Source organism: Anolis carolinensis, chromosome 2 (assembly GCF_035594765.1).
Source record: "Anolis carolinensis isolate JA03-04 chromosome 2, rAnoCar3.1.pri, whole genome shotgun sequence".
NCBI classification, from domain to species: domain Eukaryota; kingdom Metazoa; phylum Chordata; class Lepidosauria; order Squamata; family Dactyloidae; genus Anolis; species Anolis carolinensis.
This window is the reverse complement of record NC_085842.1, coordinates 183,341,291-183,363,588: the sequence shown is the minus strand read 5'-3', so window position 1 is coordinate 183,363,588 and position 22,298 is coordinate 183,341,291. Positions and strand designations below refer to the sequence as shown.

Sequence of the window (22,298 nt, the reverse complement as noted above, 5' to 3'; positions counted from 1 at the left end):
TGGGGTATTCTGCTGGGATACAGCACCTACCCCATCTCCTGCCTGGCCCATCCCTTTGTCCCTATGTCAGCATTGCCACTCCCCACTCTCCACAAACTCATTGCAAGCACCTGGCTATTTCCTGTTGTGTCTGCTGATGTCAGAATGAGGAAACCATGCGATCAGCAAAGAGAGGTTAGCATTACTCTCTTTGCATGGGTATAGCATTCCGACATCAACAGTCATGATGGTTAGTTGCTTGCAGGAGGCTTTGTGGCCAGTGGAGAGAAGCGGTAGTGTCTGCATGTACAGTGGATCGGTTCAAAATGGACTACGATTGCAAAGCCCCGGGATACCCCAGAGTTTGCTGTAAAATACAAAATATTCCCCAATTTTGCCAAAAACAGCAAATTTAGGTTAAGGGCAGAAAAAGAAGATACTCTCAGGAAGCACCTGTGCGTTTAGACAACCAGTGGCAAATTCAAGGTGAGTTCAGGTTTTTGTGTTCATGTAAACAAGCCCAAAAATGCAAAGGCATCCTTCCTCAAGCTGGTACCCTCTAGATGAGTTGAAATGAAATCCACAATACCCTCCACCCAGCCATACTGTGAGTTGTAATGCACAAATGGAGGGCATTAGCTTGACAGTATTCATGTCAAAGTGATGGGCAGCATAGTACCCATGAGGCTGGCCAAAGCTCACAGCATCTGAAATCATGATTTTCTTTTGAAGTTTTCTGTCAATTTGCTCCATCCTTGATTCCTCCTTCCTCTCTCAGGTCCCTTCTACGCTCACACATAAAATCCACATTATCTGCTTTGGATTGGATTATATGGCAGTGTAGACTCAGATAATTTAGTTCAAAGAAGATAATACAAATTATCTGCTTTGATAATCTGGATTATACGGCAGTGTAGAAGGGGTTTTACTCTCATCTTCCAAAAATCTATTATTTACTTCTCTGTCCTTTCTTCCCTGCTGCCTCTTAGGAACAGAAAATCCCGCTGACAATAACATGTCATGGTTGGACATCGTGAGGCCCTCAGCAGTTCTGCTGGACTTTCCAACTCCCTCCCACCCACCCTGCAAAATTAAATATGGAAACTCACTGATCAAATATTGTCATAGTATTCTGACAAAATTGGATGCTAAACCATTAATTCCCTCATGCCATGCAACTGACTACACCAGTCAAATTATCTTGTCAGTTATTAATCAAGCAGAAACTTGGGTTTTGTAAGTACAGTAGAGTCTCACTTATCCAACATAAACGGGCCAGCAGAACATTGGATAAGTGAATATCTTGGATAATAAGGAAGGATTAAGGAAAAGCCTATTAAACATCACATTAGGTTATATTTTTACAAATTAAGCACCAAAATATCATGTTATACAACAAATTTGACAGAAAAAGTAGTTCAATACGCAGTAATGCTACGTAGTAATTACTGTATTTACGAATTTAGCACCAAAATATCACGATATATTGAAAACATTGACTACAAAAATGCGTTGGATAATCCAGAATGTTGGATAAGTGAGACTCTACTGTATTTCAAAGGCTTTAGTGGGTTTCCCCATTCAAGTGGAACAGGAAACCTTCATTTTGGACAGTATTACTGTCTACACTGTAACAGGACATTAAATTTCATAGTTCCTCCAGCAATATTTCCATCACAGATCATCTCCGATGCCAGCTTGACCGGGGCGGGTCGGTGTTGCTTGTGTTATTGGATCTCACAGCAGCATTTGACACAGTCGATCACAATCTTCTAACCCACCGCCTTGCCGTTGCTGGAGTTAGGGGGACAGCTTTAAATTGGCTGGCCTCCTTTCTTCACAACCGTGGACAGCGAGTGGAGAGGGGAGGCCTGGTCTCTGAGAGGTCCCCTCTACATTGTGGGGTTCCTCAGGGGGCCATTCTCTCCCCTCTGTTGTTTAACATCTATATGCAACCACTTGCTCAGCTGGTCCGAGATTTCGGGCTCGAGTGTTATCAATATGCTGATGACACTCAGCTTGTGTTAAAGATGGAAGGCCAACCGGAGTCTGTACCCGACAGTTTTCACCAGTGCCTCGAGGCCATTATTGGATGGTTGCGTTCCAGTAGGTTGAGGGTGAATCCAGCAAAGACGGAGATCCTATGGCTGGGCCGACCGGGCAGTGGGGATATCCAGTTGCCAACCCTGGATGCCGAAGTGCTACGCCCGTCTTCACTAGTAAAGAGTCTGGGAGTCCTCTTGGACCCTTCACTGACGATGCAGGCCCAGGTCTCCGCCGTTACCAAAACTGCCTTTTTTCATCTTCGGCAGGCTAGACGGCTAGCCCCCCATCTATCTAGGGACAACCTGGCTACAGTGATCCAGGCTACAGTCATCTCGAGACTGGATTACTGTAATGCCCTTTACATTGGCCTTCCTGTGTCGGTGATCTGGAAGCTCAAACTGGTGCAAAATGCAGCTGCCCGGCTCCTTGCGGGAGTCCCGATAAGATGCCACATAACACCAATCTTACGGCAGATGCACTGGTTACCAATTGAGCACCGGATCACTTTCAAAGTGATGGTGCTTACCTTCAAGGCCTTACATGGTCCAGGGCCGATGTACCTGAGGGACCGCCTCACCCCCTACAAACCCCAGAGATCCCTCCGTTCTGAGGACCAAGACCTGCTGGAAGTCCCCAGTTTTAAGACCTTGCGTCTAACTGCAACTAGACGCAGAGCCTTTTCAGTAGTGGCGCCATCTCTGTGGAACACCTTGCCACCTGAAGTTCGTGCCTTGCGGGACTTGTTGGCCTTCCGCAGGGCATGTAAGACACACCTGTTTCGGCAGGCTTTTGAGTTTTGTTGCTGATGTTTTAAAAGGTGCTTTTAGGATGTTTTTAAGATGTTTTTTTTTTTAAAGATGTTTTTAAAATGTTTTTTAAATTGTTGATTTTAGCCGGTTCTTGTAAGCCGCTCCGAGCCCTAGGGGAGTGGCGGCATATAAGTTTGAAAAATAAATAAATAAATAAATATTAAATACAGTGTTCCCTTGCTACTTCACAGTTCACTTTTCGCTCCCTTGCTTTTTTGCAGGAAAATTATTTATTTATTTATTTATTTACCCCATTGCTGCTTCTCCTCCTCAGGCTGTGCCCTTGCTTCGTGCCTGCCATGTTGCGAGCGAGCGAGGGTGGGTGAGAGAGTGAGGGTGGGCGGCAGCGCCAGCAGAAGCAGGAGCCTGGAAGAGGTGGCCAGGCTACTGCTTCTGCCGCCGCGCCAGCTGGGCCACGCCGGGAAACGTGGAGGGCTCGGAAGAAGGGGCAGAGTCCTCCATGAGTCCCGCCCCCTCTTTTGAGTCCTCCACATTTCCAGGCATGGCCCAGCTGGAGCAGTGGCAGAAGCAAAAGCTTGGCCGCCTCTTTCAGGCTCCTGCTTCTGCCGCCGCTACTGTCGCCCACCCTCACTCTTATCCACCCTCCCTCGCTTGCTCGCTCACTCACTGGGCGGACTGGCATTACTTCTTCCCTGGCTGCAGGAGTAGAGGCAGCCAGAGCAACATGGCAGGCATGGAGAAAGGGGCCTGCCAGCACTGGTAGGGATGGCTTCACTGGCTCCCCAGGGCTTGCAAGGAGGAGAAAGGCCACCTAACTATTAAAATAATGTATAAATATTAAAATAAAAATAGCGTCTCTACTTCGTGGATTTTCACTTTTGAAAATGGTCCTGGAATGTAACCCCTGCATTAAGTGATGGAACACCGTATATCACTAATAGATCATCTCCTCAAATAACAATTAATTAATTCTTGGTGGGTTTGGGAAGATATTCCTTAATATCTTTATATTTTATATTTGTAATGAAACCAGCCTATAGTCCTCATGTTTACATCTTTTACCTGATTTATTTCTGCCAATTCTGTTTATCCCTGCTCTCAAATACTACTCATTGCCACCTACTTCTCCTTATGCCATGGCACCTTCAGAGATAAAATACCTAAATGGCCAGTCAAGTAAAAACATGGCTCTCCGCTCTGCAGGAAGTGCCCTCCCAATTTACACATTCTAATTTTTCTCCCTCCCTTCAAGACCAGGCTCAAGACCTCTACCCTATGTGAAACTTTTGGCACAAAAATCTCTATTCATTGAATGTATACCCTGCCTTTCTGCTGAGATGGAACTCAGAAGATTAAAATGAGATTAAATTAAAATCTCACTCTACAAACGTTTCTGAAGAATGAAATAAGATTAAAAGCCATGATTAGAATACTTGCAAACACATTTAAGGCACAATGATTAATAACAGATTAAAAATAAAATGAAATACCAAACACCATTTTACTCACACTACTTTGTGGTTGTGTGTCTTCAAATCATTTTCAACTTATGACAACCCTAAATTGAACCTGTCACATGGTTTACCTAGCAAATTTCTTTGGAACAAGCTGTCTCTACCTTCCTCTGAGGTTGGTAGAGTATAACACTCCCAGGGTCAGCCAGTGGGTTTCCATGGCCAAGATTTGAACCCTGGTTTCCAGAGTTGTAGTTCAAAACCTGAACTATTACACTACACTAGCTAACGCTATATAATTAAAAACTCAAGAGCCTGCCTGACTCAAGGCCCACTTGAACTAAGGGCTATTTCTCTGGTGAAATCAAACCTAGGAATGCAAGGTAATGCATGTGCATATATTTGTTCTGACACTCCTGTTTACCTTTTTTCGCTCCCCCCCCCCCATTGGTAGCAACATTTAGAATCAAGCTGGACATGACATTTTTGCAACTAGATCTTGAAGGAATGACATACAGTATATTTTAAAATAAATTAATAGTTGTTGCAGGAGGATATTGATTTGGACCAAGGGGGAGGCAGGGTCAGAGAATTTAAGTTTAATACCACACATAGTTCAGATTTTGCTCTCTCTGCAACCCCCACTATAGCACCAACTATTTGTTTTAACAAACACAGGCTACAGATGTAAGCAAAACCATGTTTGATTTGGCACTTAATACTTCATGTTCCTGGAGCAAGGACCTATCTTATTTTCTCACGTATGTGGATAGTACTGCTGTGCTATTAACATCAATATTAGCAAATATCACATATGCAACGCTTGGCAGATTATCTGTTAGGCTAAACAAATTAAAAATCCCTTTAATGAATAATAAAAGGTGCTGTACTTCAGTCTAAACAATATTGAGGAACAATGAGAGCTGTAATTCAGCAATATCTAGAGAGCTGCATAGTCCTAAGGCTCGCTATAAAAGACACCACTCATTATGAGTCATGAGATTTTAAACATCCTGGATAAGGAGATAGATCAGACATGTGTAAGAACACTATATTGTGTCTAGGTCCCTCTCTTCCTTAGGGATGTCCAGAGGATCTATTGAAATAGGAATAGAGTTGGATGATTCATGGCTAATAGCCCTACCCTCCAGGCAATAGTCATGTTGGGGGAGCATAGCAAAGAAATGGTGGGTTTGGAGAAGAGGGCAGAATTTTTGTGCTATAAGTAAAGAAACCCAATCTCTGGAACACCAAAGCGATTTGTTAGGTAAAGGTTTTCCCCTGACATTAAATCTAGTCGTGTCTGACTCTGAGGGCTGGTGCTCATTTCCATTTCTAAGCCGAAGAGCTGGCGTTGTTCATAGACACCTCCAAGGTCATGTGGCTGCCATGAATGCATGGTGCGCCGTTACCTTCCCACCGGAGAGGTACCTATTGATCTACTCACATTTACATGTTTCCAAACTGCTAGGTTGGCAGAAGCTGGAGCTGACAGCAGGAGCTCACTTCGCTCCCCAGATTCGAACTGCTGAGCTTTTGGTCAGCAAGTTCAGCAGCTCAGCGGTTTAACCCACTGTGTCACCAGAGGCTCAAGCGATTAGTTACAATGGGGTAAATTGCACTCACTAACAGGATAACAGTCAATTATTTGTAAGTATTGAAAATGGAATACATGTGCTTAGATGTAGCAGCCCATCTCCTCTTCCAAGGATGCCTTTTAGAATGTGGTGTCTGTCATGATACACAGATACAAAAAATAAGTACTGTATATACTCAAGCATAAGCTGACCCGAATATAAGCCGAGGCACCTAATTTTACCACAAAAAAACTGGGAAAACATTGACTCCAGTATAAGCCGAGGGTGGGAAATTTCAGAAATAAAAATAGATACCAATAAAATTACATTAATTGAGGCATCAGTAGGTTAAATGTCTTTGAATTTTTACATAAAGCTCAAATTTAAGATAAGATTGTCCAAATCTGATCAAATCATTATTCTCATCTTCTTCAATGTAAATGTGCTTATGTATGCTTTTAATAATAATAATAATAATAATAGAGTAAAATAATAAATTTAATAATAATAACAAGATCAGAGTGAAATAATAAATGTATTAATAACAATAACAACAATAATAAAATAATAATAATAATAGAGTAAAATAAATGTAATAGTAGCAACAATAATACAGAAAAATAATAAATGTAATAATACCAATAATAATAGAGAAAAATAATAAATACACCATATATTCTTGAGTATAAGCTGACCCAAATATAAGCCAACCAGGACCCTCACCCAAGTATAAGCCGAGGGGGGATTTTTCAGTCTTAAAAAAGGGCTGAAAAACTAGGCTTATACTTGAGTATATACAGGATTATTTTTTCCTGCCTTCATTCTCATTAACAAAGATTTGAACAGATAAGTTGACAAAGATTTTTTTGGCTCCCCAACCATGTCAGTGCTTACCCCTGGAAGCTAGAGGAAGGAAAAGCGCCAGTGAGATGTGGGTTGAGCATATAATGGAAGGCTTTCTCCTGCAATTGGCGCCGGACTCCACCATACTGGATCCAGACCTGTGCCTCTTGCGGTCTGGAGCTGGCACTAGTGCGGCAAACAATAGCCCCAGGTTCAACAGGCTCCTCACTGCCAGGTGAAAAAGAGCAAAGAGAGTCTGTGAGGTCTTAGGGTATTTTTTATGATCAAATGGACTGGAGAAAGTCATCGCTGGGGGAGATAGAAAGACCCCCAACTCACATGATGCATGGCAGGTCCCCGACGTAGGCAGCAATCTCAGTGCCTGTCGCCAGCTCCTTCCCAGTGATGGTGATGCGGGTGCCGCCAACCATGGGGCCCAGCTTGGGGTGCAGATCAAGAAGAGTGGGATCCTGAGGGAAGAAGTACTTGTTACAGGTGCAAGCTATTCTTGTTGGTAGTCACAGTTTGTGATGGGTCAAGGCATTTTACTGCTGGGGTGGAACAGGAAATGTTTTGATTAGATCCTGATGCAAAGTCCTACAAGCACCTCTAACCCCCTCGAGCAACTAAAACATCATTTTTGGGAAACAGCCCACATCTGCTGCTTGTAGCAGCTGTTTCATTCCGGCCAATGAAAGCTGGTAATCTCCTCCCATACCCTTTCTAAGACAAAGAGTGATAAAAGAAATGCGCACATTATATGGGAACCACTGATGAAAAACATTGCTATCTTTATCCTCTTACCATTGCTTTCAAAATACTGTAATTCCCTTGGACATCTGCCCTACTCAGACACTAACCTGGTAAGTGAAGTAACTTCCAGAAATCCCTGGTGGTTGGTCTCCTACAGTGACCTCAACAGGGCCAGATAACCCTCGCCTTCCAGGAGATACATCACAGATAATCCTGAAGAATATGAACACAAACTCTGTTATAGAAAGCCTAAAGAAACACATAGCATAGACTCTTTAAAAAGATGAAGAATAGATTTGGATAGTTGTCAAGTCTGCCAGCTATTGTTAAAACCCTATGGTGGCATAGAAAAGTTTCTAATCTTTTTTGAAAAGGAAGGAAGGAAGGAAGGAAGGAAGGAAGGAAGGAAGGAAGGAAGGAAGGAAAAGAAAGAAAGAAAGAAAGAAAGAAAGAAAGAAAGAAAGAAAGAAAGAAAGAAAGAAAGAAAGAAAGAAAGAAAGACAGAAAGAAAGAGGAAAGTGTATGAGGGGAAACAAGGAAAAAAGGGAAAAGGAAGAAAAGAGTCACAAACAAAATGCAATTGTAGGCAATGCTGGGTATATATGATACTTATCCTCTAATCAAGATAACACATTCAAGAATAATAAGATAGCACATGTAAGAGAAAAACAGCAGAAGAAGTGTATGAGAAAATATAAGTAAAATGACAGACTCATTATGTTTTCTGTCCTCACAGTTAATGCATTGGGCTTGGATGTAAGAGATGAAAAATTAAATTTAGCTCAAATAAAGGTTCAGTTGATGCTTCCAGGACAAGCTTTCCATTTTGTCCTCCACCTCAATCAGAAAAGTGGGGGGATTGTTTCCAGTCTATATCCAAAGTTAGAAAAAGAACTATTGACTTATGTACAGAGAAAGACTGAAATGTACTGTATTGTTTATTTATTTATTTGTGCCCCTGGTGGCACAGTGTGTTAAAGCGCTGAGCTGCTGAACTTGCGGACTGAAAGGTGCCAGGTTCAAATCCTGGGAGCGGAATAAGTGCCCGCTGTTAGCCCCAGCTCCTGCTAACTCAGTAGTTCGAAAACATGCAAATGTGAATAGATCAATAGGTACCGCTCCGGCGGGAAGGTAACGGCGCTCCATGCAGTCATGCCGGCCACATGACCTTGGAGGTGTCTATGGACAACGCCGGCTCTTCGGCTTAATAATGGAGATGAGCACCAACCCCTAGAGTCGGTCACAACTGGACTTAATGTCAGGGGAAACCTTTACTTTTACTTTATATCCCACCCTTCTCACCCCGAAGGGGAACCATGACGGCTTACAAGTTATATTTACATACAATATATTATATTAGTATAGCACAATATAAGCATTATATATTATTATATTGTACTATACGTTTATATTGCAATATTATTGGTAATACTGCATGTAATATAAATATACAATTATAATAGTGTATTATTATTATTACATTGTATTACATCATAATATTATCAATATTATATGTATATACAATATATTATATATTATAATATTAGTATAGTATAATAAGAGTATGGCTTTTTAAAAACAGAAAAATATATAAAACATAGAAAGCTGTACTTAAAAATGTAGATAGCTGTGCGCAATGGGCAACTGATGATTTCACTTATTTCAAATTGAGTAAAACAGACCAAAATTAGCATTTTTAAAAAAAGAGTTTGTTAACCGATGGCTCCAGAATCTTCATGAACACCTAGGTCTAATATCACATTTTCACAAAGTAAGTTTTTAAATGTGCATTCTAAAGCAAAACAACATAGAAATCTGAAATATTTCTTTGGGAGAAATCTAAGTATGTGATGGAGAGAGTCGAAAACTTTACCACCATCTTTTATTTTACTCTCCATCCCATATCATGGGACCTCAGAGTAGCATACAATAAAACCAATGTAAATGTTTCAAAATCATTCAAAACAAATGGAAGAGGTATTAAACAATTTACCATGTTAAAATGAGATACTTCAATGCTAGTTAAAACAGTTTAAAACCATTTCAACCCATGGACGTGTGCAGGTTTGGACTATGTTTTTATCTGGCACTGGAAAGGAGCCAGTGCTGGTGCCCCTGTAAATGTGAACAGCCAGCTGTACATTTAGAGAGGGAGCTGACTTTTGAAATATTACTTTAATAGACTGCCACTCCCATAATCCCCAAGAAAGCACTGGCACATTCTGAAAGACATTCTGTAGTCTTGAAAAGTTCCTTTTTCAAGATCTTAGAATGAAAAACCATGCCTGTACATTACAGGCCTCTCTAGCGATGTTGGACAGTCTCTTTCATTTGTAGCAAAAAAACCAAACAAATATAATAAATCAATACTATCAGGAGAGAAGATAGATTGTTGGGTGCACAAACGGTCAAGGCTACATGAGTCAACTAGAGACAAAGAGGGTTTTTCCCAAGCTGATACAGCCTTATCGTTCTCCATTGTGGGAAAAATGGAAGTACGCAACCAATTTGTGATTCAACATTATATAAAACAGTTTCTATAAAGGAGAAGTCGAATCTTTGTCTCTGAAGCTATAGATGAACCATCTTGAAGATTCTTCTCAAAACTTACTCATGTAAGCCAGACAAGACTGCAAGCTTTTATTGTTTCATTGTGAAGCATATTTCTAATGTTTATTTTGCATTCCCTAACTTCAATAAAGCTGCCCACGTCACAGAAGTTGAGCCATCTGCAAGCCTAAACTCAAGGTTTTTCTTAGGGCTTTGGCTAAAATCAAAGCTTTCTTTCATAAGTCCAGAGTTTCCCTCAAAGTGGACAATGAAAAAATGGGAGTATTTTCTCCTAAGGCATTTAACATGAATAAAGAAGAGATAGTGTGGTGGGATAGTAGTGTTGTGTGACCCGCAGGATCCATGCATTCCTCCTCTTCAGGACATTTTTATGTTTCCTGGTTCTACCCAAGGTCTTCTTATAAAATTATAGAATCATAGAGTTGGGAGACCTCATGGGCCATCCAGTCCAACTCCATTCTGCCAAGAAGCAGGAAAATCGCATTCAAAGCACCCCTGACAGATAGCCATCCAGTCTCTGTTTAAAAGCCTACAAAGAAGGAGCCTCTACCACACTCTGGGGCAGAGAGTTCCAGAACAGCTCTCACAGTTAAGAAATTCTTCCTAATGTTCAGGTGGAATCTCCTTTCCTGTAGTCTGAAGCTGTTGTTCCATGTCCTAGTCTCCAGGGCAGCAGAAAACAAGCTTGCTCCCTCCTCCCTATGACTTCCCCTCACATGGCCATCATGTCTCCTCTCAGCCTTCTCTTCTTCAGGCTAAACATGCCCAGCTCTTTAAGACCCTTGATCATTTTAGTTGCCCTCCTTTGGACACCTTCCAGCTTGTCAACATCTCCCTTAAATTCTGGTGTCCAGAACTGGACACAGTATTCCAGGTGTGGTCTGACCAAGCCAGAATATAGGGGTAGCATGACTTCCCTGGTTCTAGACACTATACTCCTATTGAAGCAGGCCAACATCCCATTGGCTTTTTTAAGCTGCCGCATCACATTGTAGGCTCATGTTTAACTTGTTGTCCACGAGGACTCCAAGATCTTTTTTCACATGTACTGCTATCAAGCCAGGTGTCTCCCATTCTGTATCTTTGCATTTCGTTTTTTCTGCCTAAGTGGAGTATCTTGAATTTGTCCCTGTTGAACTTGGTTTTGTTAGTTTTGGCCCATCTCTCTGATCTGCTAAGATTGTTTTGAATTCTGCTTCTGTCTTCTGAAGTATTGGTTATCTCTCCCAGTTTGGTGTCGTCTGCAAACTTGATGATCATGCCTTCTAACCCTTCATCTAAGTCATTAATAAAGATGTTGAACAGAACCGAGCCCAGGACGGAGCCCTGCTTATGGCACTTCACTCGTCACTTCTTTCCAGGATGAAGAGGAAGCCTTGGGTGAGCACCCTTTGGGTTTGTTCGCTTAGCCAATTACAGATCCACCTAACCGTAGCTTTGCCTAGCCCACATTTGACTAGTTCATTTGTTAGAAGGTCTTATGATGTGCAAAAGGCAATTCCCCAGCCTAAAACACCACAGGGAGTGGCACAAACACCACACACACACACATACTCCAGGGGACATTCTGCAGCATATAAAGGCAAAGCACTTTTTGACACTTTTGTGGGAATGAAGCCCTCTAAGCTCTCCTGTGATGCTCGATCCAATACTGCTCCTCTTTGAGACTACTGATTCCCTTACCGGGTAGAGACTAGATACTGGGAAGGATCAGGAATACATGTCAACCCAGCCACCGTCACAGTCTGGGCCACATCCTCAAATCGATGACCCAGGTTGGATCCTGTCACCGTGAGAGAGATGCCCCCCTCCAATGGTCCGCTAAGGGGATAGATCTAGAAAACAGAAACAAGGCATTACAGCTGAAACTAGCTTCTCCTTCCAGATTCTGCAATATGACAACAGCTACAAAACAAAACCCACAATGGCACTTTAAAACTAGTTTGGGCAGATTTCAATATTGACATCTACTAAAAACAAACAAACTAGAACTGTAAAGTCTAACATTCTGAGTACAGCTGCAAACAGTGGCACAAAGAGGCACATAAATAATAAACATTTAAGGATGAGAGAATCTAAGAGCAGATGTCCAACTTAGGAATTCTTGTTCAATTCAATAGTCTTTACATCATTAACAATCACAGTAAGAATGACAACCCAACATGAATACTTATACAGTAGAGTCTCACTTATCCAAGCTAAACGGGCCGGCAGAAGCTTGGATAAGCGAATATCTTGGATAATAAGGAGGGATTAAGAAAAAGCCTATTAAACATCAAATTAGGTTATGATTTTACAAAATAAGCATCAAAACATCATACAACAAATTTGACAGAAAAAGTAGTTCAATACACAGTAATGTTATGTTGTAATTACTGTATTTACGAATTTAGCACCAAAATATCACGATATATTGAAAACATTGACTACAAAAATGGCTTGGATAATCCAGAGGCTTGGATAAGCGAGGCTTGGATAAGTGAGACTCTACTCTATGTGTTTTCTAACTTAGGAGACTAAGTGTTGTAAAAGGCTTTCATGGCTGGAATCACTGAGTTGCTGTGAGTTTTCCAGACTATATGACCATGTTCCATTCTCTCCTGACAGGCATCTATGGCAGGCATCCTCAGAAGTTGTGAGGTCTGTTGGAAATTAGGCAAGTGAGGTTTATATATCTGTGGAATGTCCAGGGTGGGAGAAAGAACTCTTATCTGTTGGAGACAAGTGTGAATGTTGCAATTAGCCGGCTTGATTAGAATTAAATAGCCTTCTAGTTTCACAGCCTGGCTGCTTTCTGATTGTTTCTTGTCTGGAATACCCCTGTTTTCAGAGTGTTGTGTTTTATTTACTGTCCTGGTTTTAGATTTTTTAATACTGGTAGCCAATATTGTTAATTTTCATAATTTCCTCCTTTCTGTTGAAATTGTCCACATTCTTGTGGATTTCAATGGTTCCTCTGTGTAGTCTGACATGGTAGTTGTTAGAGTGGTCCAGCATTTCAGTGTTCTCAAATAATATACTGTGTCCAGGTTGGTTCATCAAGTGCTCTGTTATGGCTGACTTTTCTGGTTGAGTTAGTCTACAGTGCCTTTTATGAAACTCCTTTTACAAGGAAGCCCAATTATACACCCTCCTATAAGCAATGTGAAGTGAAACAAACCAGACCCAGCTTTTGGCCAAAAGGGTCCAAGTGAGCAGAATTGGGTCCCTATCTGCTTCTCGCTCCAAACTCTGGACAAAAACTAACCAGGATCTGGAGACAAAAGCAGCAATGGTCCTAATAGGATGGGTGCTTACCGAATGAATCACTGGTGATGGGCAAGCCACTGACACAGTTTTGGTTGGACATAGTTCCTCGTAGACACAGCCAGGCACTTCTTTGCTAGGACACCAGACACAGCGAAAATGTGGGGGGGCAGCCTTGCAGCGGCTGCAGTCAGAACGGCCGGCAGAACAATTGTACAACGTCACTGAGGAGGAAAAATGTAAGGCAGGGAAGATGGCATTCAAATTGCATTGTTCCTACAAAGATTTCTATTACCAGACATAATTGATTTGTTAACCAAGGAAGAATAAGTAGGCAGGAGCATATTGAATTTTTAAAGGTAGCAGTATTAAAGAAAGGGAGGTGGTAGCAATGGAGTATATTCAGAATATTCTGCATTTTGCATTGAAAACAAAACATTTGCGTTTTGCATTGAAAACAAACAATACATTTTGTATTGAAAACAAAAAAAACTCATTATTTTTGTCAGCTCTAAAACAGGGAGAAATAACATCTTGCATTGAAAACAAAAAAAAACCCATTTTGCATTAACATTTTGCATTGAAATAAAAAAAACCCCATCATTTCTGTCAGCTTTAAAACAGGGAGAAATAACATCCTGAAAGTATACTGGATCCTTTTTAAGCCTCCAGGTAGCTGAAAAGAGCTCTCTTCCTCTGCCAAATTTTTGTAATATAAAACAAAAAAGACACATTTTCCTTTAAATAACAAATTAAACAGGCATGCATGTGCCTTATTTTAAAGCAGAATCAAACTTCTGGTAAGCCTTCATGTGCTATAAAGGTTTCCCCTGACGTAAGTCCAGTCATGTCTGACTCTGGGGGTTGGTGCTCATCTCCATTTCTAAGCCGAAGAGCCGGCGTTGTCCGTAGACACCTCCAAGGTCATGTGGCCGGCATGACTGCATGGAGTGCCGTTACCTTCCCGCTGGAGCGGTACCTATTGATCTACTCACATTTGCATGTTTTCAAACTGCTAGGTTGGCAGGAGCTGGAGCTAACAGCGGCCGCTCACGCCGCTTCTGGGGTTTGAACCTGGGACCTTTTCGTCTCCAGCTCAGTGCTTTAATGCACTTCGCCACCGGGGCTCCTCATGTGCTATATCCTTATGTTTTAAAGAAAAACTCAGGTTTTGTTGCCATTGCGGAAATCCAGCAAAGCCAGCAGGAGTTTCAATGGTGAAGCCTCCTGAAGTCACAAAAAACAATTCTGGTGAATCAGGGTAGCCCAATTATTGCTTATCCAACCTTGTGTACTATGCTGAAATTCTAAGAGCCAAAATATATTTGCTAGATTGGACTAATCTATTATCCAATGAGCTCATGTTCTTTCATTTCTAGATGGATAAAAAGGTAAAGGTAAAGGTTTTCCCCTGACGTTAAGTCCAGTCGTGACCGACTCTGTGGGTTGGTGCTCATCTCCATTTCTAAGACGAAGAACCGAAGTTGTCCATAGACACCTCCAAGGTCATGTGGCCGGCATGACTGCATGGAGCGCCGTTACCTTCCCGCCGGAGCAGTACCTATTGATCTACTCACATTTGCATGTTTTCGAACTGGTAGGTTGGCAGGAGCTGGGGCTAACAGTGGGCGCTCATTCTGCTCCCGGGATTTGAACCTGCCACCTTTTGGTCCGCAAGTTCAGCAGCTCAGCGCTTTAACACACTGTACTACCAGGGGTCCCTCTAGATGGAGAGGACTATCCAAAGCCCATCCATAACCTGTACAGAAATGAACATGTATCTCCCATCCAATCCCTCCCAGCATTTAAACTTTCACTATCCATACACTTTCAGATTCATCTTTGTGTGCATGTGGACTAGAAACAAGCTTTTGTTCAGAATTAAAAGGGAGCTGAATATGAGACTATGGATCATATATAGATTTGGGCATATTACAGCTCTATAATCCAGCTTCTAGGGCTCATCTCTTACCATGGAGGTCTCCACGGCTGTCAAGGCGCTGGTCATTCCCTACCAGAATGTACAGAGGAACATGTAGCTCTGAAACAGGCTGTGTATAGCTGTATGCTTGAGGCAGACACTGCACCCGATGGGATATTCCTCTGTCACCTTCTTCCAGAGTTGCTGGAACCAAAACCGGACTTCCTTCCACCTCCAACACACAGGAGATTGTTATTGGACCCTTAAAAAGAAGACAAGGAGTCAAGAGCTTGTGTGACTCAACAATCACTTCATCATCAGCTTACTCCAAAGACTGTTGAGCTCTGATCTACCCATCTGGCTTTCCAAAAACCAATTCCATGCTAGTTTCAGTTATGAATGCAATGTGAAGTGCCAGGGACTGCCACACTTGTCAAATCTTTACAGCGAACTAGCATGCTGTTAGGGCAGCATTTCTCAACCTGGGGGGGGGGGGGGTCGTGAGGGGGTTTTCAGAGGGGTTGCTGAAGACTATCAGAAAACACATATTTTTGATGGTCTTTGGAATCCAAACCCCTCCAGTATTTTCTGTTGGCCATGGGGATTTGGTGTGGGAAGTTTGGCCCAATTCTATTGTTGGTGGGGTTCAAGGGGCATTTTGACTGTAGGTGAACTATAAATCCCAGCAACTACAACAATCAAGTGTCAAGGTCTATTTTGCCCAAACTCCACCAGTGTTCAAATTTGGGCATATTGGATATATTGTGCCAAGTTGGTCCAGATCCATCATTGTTTGGAGTCCACAGTGCTCTCTGGATGTAGGTGAACGACAACTCCCAAACTCAAAGCTAAATGCCCACCAAGCCCTTCCAGTATTTCCTGTTGTTTATGGGAGTTCTGTATGCCAAGTTTGGTTCAATTCCATCATTGGTGGAGTTCAGAATGCTCTTTGTTTGTAGGTGAATTATAACGCGCCCCCCCCCCCCCAAACCCACCAGTATTCAAATTTGGGCGTATAGGGTATTTGTGGCAAATTTCATACATCCTGCATATCAGATATTTACATTATAATTCATAACAGAAACAAAATGACAATTATGAAGTCGCAACGAAAATAATTTTATGGTTGGGAGTCACCACAATAAGCGAAACTGTATTAAGGGGTCGCGGAATTAGGAAGGTTGAGAACCACTGTGTTAGGGAATATGGCCCTATGATGTTTGGGAAAAAATTCACCCAGTTTCTCTCCATTATTTATTTTGGCTGAAGTTCTAGGTGCCGAAGTCCTGCTATCCTCTACCTTGTTGAGTTATTTCAGACATTTCAAAGAGGCAGTACCAAGGACACGTCTCAAAATTATGACCTTCTTCAAACCTGTTAATATTTCCAGAAACCCTCAAAATCTTGGGGATCTTAGTCTGCAAAGCCTATCTGTACCCACAAGATAAGAGGCAGAACTGCCATGGCCAGGATAATTCCCAGAATGTTTGGGACAGTGATTTTTCAATTTTTGGTCTTCTAGACATTTTGGACTTCATGTCTCAGTTTTCCAAAATACAGTAGAGTCTCATCCAACATTCGCTTATCCAACGTTCTGGATTATCCAATGCAGTTTGCCTCTCACCCCGATCCACAGCTGTTTCTCTTGGCAGTAAGGACTGAACTTTTTATGGATTTAATTTCCGAAAATGTTGCTACTGTAAGTTCAGTTTATGCAATTCTATCTTTATTTGGAATCAATTTGTTAGTAGCCAATGTTTTTGTAGTCAATGTTTTCAATATATTGCAATGTTTTGGCGCTAAATTCATAAATACAGTAAGTACTACATAATATTACTGTTTTTTGGACTGCTTTTTCTGTAGATTTGTTGTAAAATATGATGTTTTTGGTGCTTAATTTGTAAAATTATAACGTAATTTGACATTTAATAGGCTTTTCCTTAATCCCTCCTTATTATCCAACATTTTCACTTATCCAACATTCTGTTGGCCCATTTATGTTGGATAAGTGAGACTCTACTGTATTAGCTATGCTGCTTGGGCTTCTGGGCCCAGGCTGTGGCGCAGGCTGGAGAGCAAGCCAGCTGCAACCAGCTGCAATGAATCACTCTGACCAGGAGGTCATGAATTCGAGGCTCGCTCGGAGCCTATGTTTGTCTTGTCTTTGTTCTATGTTAAAAGGCATTGAATGTTTGCTTATATGTGTAATGTGATCCGCCCTGAGTCCCCTTCAGGGTGAGAAGGGCGGAATATAAAGGCTGTAAATAAATAAATAGACAACTAACTTCAGAACAATTGGTCTAGGACACTACTTCTTAAATGTGGGTCCTGACCCCAAATGTGGTCTTCTTAGCTCAATGTTGGGGTCAAGAAAAGCTTGGCAACAATAAAAAGTTTCTGAATGATATCTAGTGGCTGTTTCAGACATTTACATGAATCTTTTAGCAACAACAGTGACCCCGATGGCGCAGCGGGCTAAACTGCTGAGCTGTTGAACTTGCTGACCGAAAGGTCGGTGGTTCAAATCCAGTGGGCAAGGTGAGCTTCCGCTATTAGCCCCAGCTTCTGCCAAACTAGCAGTTCGAAAACATGCCAATGTGAGTAGATCAATAGGTACCGCTCCGGCTGGAAGGTAACGGCACTCCATGCAGTCATGACAGCCACATGACCTTTGAGACATCTACAGACAACGCCAGCTCATCCGTTTAGAAATGGAGGTGAGCACCAACCCCCAGAGTCAGACATGACTAGACTTAATGTCAGGGGTAAACCTTTATCTTTACTTTTTGCAACAACATGCAGTGGACTCTGCAGAAGATGCTTCAGCTATACTTCATAAAAAGAAAAATCCATCTGTTTCACAAGACTTACAAATGTTGATTTCTTATCTGTAAATGTTTGATCTTTATACCTATTTTATTTACCTATATATCCAGGGTCAGGTAAAAAATGTTTGGTTGGGAAAGGGTCACAAAAAAGAATCTTGGGTAGAAAGTAATCGTGAGTGGAAAAAATGAAGATATCCTGGTTTAGGATACATTAGGAAGAGATCCACTTTGCAAATGAGATACATTAATGTCACCAACTATTTTCTCCAGCTCCCGATTTTCTCTCACCCTCCTGTCTTGACTAAGGATGCTTAATCTACTCACCATCAACAAGGGCAAGTTCCAAGCAACCAGATTCAGTGGCATTTCTACACCAGCAGGAATTAGGTGTCCCTCCCCAATGCTCCCCACACTTGGACATGCAGCTGCACCCCGGAGCTCTTCAGTGAGCACCTGGAAGACATGGAAGGGTTATATGCAGCTGCACATTTTTGTTATTTCCCTGTTTTCATTTGTTACCAAGCCATTAAAATCATTCACCTTCTGATTGTAAACAAGTCTCTCTCCTTTCGGACAGGGACCTCCGGGAATGCAATGGTGACTGGATGGGCACCAGTGGCACATCCAGGGACTGTCTACACATGTTCCACACCTATGGGAGAAAGCAGCCAAAACAAAAGGATTTTTAACCAGTACGATTAAGCAAGAAAAGGGAGTGGACATCCTTGTGAACTTGATACTGACAAAAATTATAACGTTTTCCTTTTATTTTTATTTTTAGCCTGCATAAGAAGAGGTTGGCAACAAAAAGGCCCACCCCACGGACAAATACTGCCAAGTGTTGTGGACTTCAATATGCATTTTCAGGCTGAAAACAAGGCTCCCAAGGAACACACCCTTTCTGAGAGGAGACCTGCATTGCCAAAAGCATCAAGAAGGACAGGCACTTTTTAAAAAAATGAAGTGCAAGCTCCTACCATGCCTTGTTTGACTACCAACCTGGAGGTTTGGGACCACTAGCAGTGAGGGGAAACACTTTTGGTTGTTATCACACTACCAATTACAGCTCAACGAAAAAATCTTGCTATCTTGGTTTTTAAGCCTTGAACATTAATTTAAAACACTTCAAGCAGCAGTTCTATAGAATAATCAACTTCGAAAGATCAAACTGAGTATAGGTACTTATACTAAACTTCTATATTTTACTGAGGAATCCCAAAATTTGGTTTTTCTTTAGCAGCTTTTGGGGGGAAATTACATAGAATCTTCTTTCCAGTGGAAAGCTTCTTGCCTCCCCCCATGATGGCTTTCCCTCACATTCAAACAAAAAGTGTTTTCAGGGTTAAAAATGGAGTGGAATCCTATAGAATGATACCTTGATTTAAGAGTTTAATTTGTTCCATGACCGAGCTCTCAACTCAAAATGCTCTTATCCCAAAGTGAATTTTCCCACTGAATTCTGGCCCCCGAAAAAAAACCCCACATTTTTGGTTATGTTTTTAAATAAGAAAAGCACTTTATAAATAGCAAATAATGTATAAATACACATTCACATGGAACAATAACAAAAGAAAGATCAACTTTAGAAGGGTAGAAGCACAAAGAGTGCTTCGACTCTGGAACTCCCTCCCCAGGGAGATTAGGTTGGCTCCCTCTCTATCTTCCTTCAGAAAACAACTGAAGACTTGGATGTTTCAGCAGGCCTTCAGAGATACAGTCATTAATTAATCAGCCCCAGAGGGTTTTTAATAATCTATCCTGTATTTATTATGGTCTTACCTTTTATGTGTTTTTAATGTAATTTTTTTATCCTGTATTGTTGTTTTAATTGATATACAGTAGAGTCTCACTTATCCAACATAAACGGGCCGGCAGAATGTTGGATAAGCGAATATGTTGGATAATAAGGAGAGATTAAGAAAAAGCCTATTAAACATCAAATTAGGTTATGATTTTACAAATTAAGCACCATAACATCATGTTAGACAACAAATTTGACAGAAAAAGTAGTTCATTACACATTAATGCTATGTAGTAATTACTGTATTTACGAATTTAGCACCAAATTTCACGATTTATTGAAAACATTGACTACAAAAATGCGTTGGATAATCCAGAACGTTGGATAAGTGAGTGTTGGATAAGTGAGACTCTACTGTATTGCATTACTGTTTTATCTGTTTTATATTGTGATTGTATTATGTTGCTTATATTTTGTCCTTATGTTGTTTGGGCCTCTGCCCCATGTAAGCCGCCCCGGGTCCCCACGGGGAGATGGTGGCGGGGTATAAATAAAGTTTTATTATTATTATAAAGAGCAAAGTGAGGAGGCAGAAGCATTCTTTTCTTCATACTGCACTCATTCCAGCCTCCTCCCTCTCTTGCTCTCTCTCTCTTCATGAAACCAAACATACCAGGAATAAAAACCACACAAAATCAATTAACCCAAACTTCCCCAAAGTGGACAAGAGCACAAGGCATGGAGACTGCTCTCTTGAAGCCCTAAAGCCCTGTATTTTCAGCTTATGCTGCCTGTTGCTAGCTCTTAACTCAAAACACTGCTCTTATGTCAAAGCAAAACTGGGTCAAGTGACTCACAATGCTCCTAAGTTGGGATGCTCTTAAGTTGAGGTTTCACGGTAACTTTAATTCCTTAGCAGAAAAGGAAACTTCAGGAGGTGTTGCTTGTTACCTGGTTGCATGACAAGCATCACTTGTAGAAGCTCTATCTGCTACACAACCATTACATGTATAGGAACCACTTCTAGTTTTCAGTCGAAGGACCCTAGTAGGAACCCATTATCTTGCAAATGCCCCTCAATCCCAAATCCGCACCTCCTCCCCGCACATCCATCCCCACTCAACATTTGCTCACGGGGTGGCATCAGCGAGTTGGCTCACAGCATTACAGTTGTAGAAGGAAAACCCCACAGAGGTCACAACAACGTCCCGAAACATCAGAGCTAGTGCCACCGTCACATGATCTGAGGGGAGAAAAAAAGGGGATGTTGAGACACCGGGAAAGGCATGCTCCCTACAATTTATGCACTCTGCAAGGTGGAACGGCCTGGCACATACACACACACACAGACACACAAGTGACCTCTTCCTTTCTCTCCCTGTCGAAGGCCACTCTCTCTTTGGTGTAGGCCAAAAGCATTCCTGGTTACTAGGCAACACACGCACACATTTTCTCCCACTAAATCCACAAGGCAGCCTGGCCCTGAATCTTAAACATTTTCAAAGGCAGCCCAAGAGGCTTCACGGGCCTGAAATCAATGACAGCGCCATCCAGTTCCAGCCACTGTAGTAAAAATATATGTGCATATATATATCCATCTATATCTATATATCTACATATATATTTATCTATCTACAAAGGCTGGAATATGATGCCATATATGCACACCTCCTTTAATGGGAATTTACTTGTGATCAAACCTATACACATTTCCAAAAAGGGTCCATACTCAGTCATTTCTACACAAATCAAGCAAGGACACACACTAGGACATTCGTCCCTGACATGTGAACTTTCTGTGTGTAGGAACATATTTATTTATTGAATACTGTCATTCAGAGGACCTTTTCATTGCCTGCGCTTAGACTGTGGGCTAACATGCCAGAAGAGATCCGACGGCTAAACATATGATCTGATTTTTTAAAGAACTGATATCAATCTCTTCCAGCAGGTCTAGCCAGTCGGTTTTGAACTATAAATATTAAATAGGCATTTTATAAGTATGGATGCTTTTAATGTGTGTTCTAATCTTATGTGATCTTAATCTATGTGTTTTACATGGGTATTATGTTGTGAATTATGTATTGTATTTTCATTCCATTTTGTATTCTATCTCGAGGCTTGGGACAGTCCCTGAGTTACAGGCATCCGACTTACAAATGACTCATACTTAAGAACATTAAGAAAGAGGAATCCACCCATAGGAAAAGAAACTCCTATTGGTAGGGAAATTCACTGAAAGAGTTATCATGGGGCAAAAATGTCTCCATTGAAGCTTCATCACTAATCCTTGTTTCTACAACAAGCCACTTTTTTAAAATCCAGTTATCACAGGGACAGAAAGGGAGGTGAGATTAATAATAATAATAATAATTTTATTCTTATATCCCACTGGTGGCGCAACGGGTTAAACTGCTGAGCTGCTGAATTTGCTGACCAAATTCGAATCCAGGAAGTGGGATGAGCTCCCGCTGTTAGGCCCAGCTTCTGCCAACCTAACAGTTCGAAAACATGCAAATGTGAGTAAATCAATAGGTACCGCTCAGGCGGGAAGGTAACGGTGTTCCAT

General features: G+C 41.5%; 1 protein-coding gene across 3 annotated transcripts in view; it reads right to left on the bottom strand.

The window, feature by feature from the left end:
* Nucleotides 1-22,298, bottom strand: part of plxnb3 (plexin B3) — a 126,243-nt gene that overhangs the window by 43,294 nt on the left and 60,651 nt on the right. For all 3 annotated transcript variants that reach the window (XM_008103870.3, XM_008103868.3, XM_062971262.1), the window contains exons 9-17: nucleotides 20,864-20,972; nucleotides 18,529-18,640; nucleotides 18,313-18,441; nucleotides 15,212-15,422; nucleotides 13,291-13,463; nucleotides 11,677-11,828; nucleotides 7,530-7,635; nucleotides 7,009-7,139; nucleotides 6,721-6,897 (exon numbers count right to left, since the gene is read on the bottom strand). In XM_008103870.3, coding sequence (XP_008102077.2) covers nucleotides 6,721-6,897; nucleotides 7,009-7,139; nucleotides 7,530-7,635; nucleotides 11,677-11,828; nucleotides 13,291-13,463; nucleotides 15,212-15,422; nucleotides 18,313-18,441; nucleotides 18,529-18,640; nucleotides 20,864-20,972 — 1,300 coding nt within the window. The remainder of the gene's footprint in view (nucleotides 1-6,720; nucleotides 6,898-7,008; nucleotides 7,140-7,529; nucleotides 7,636-11,676; nucleotides 11,829-13,290; nucleotides 13,464-15,211; nucleotides 15,423-18,312; nucleotides 18,442-18,528; nucleotides 18,641-20,863; nucleotides 20,973-22,298) is intronic.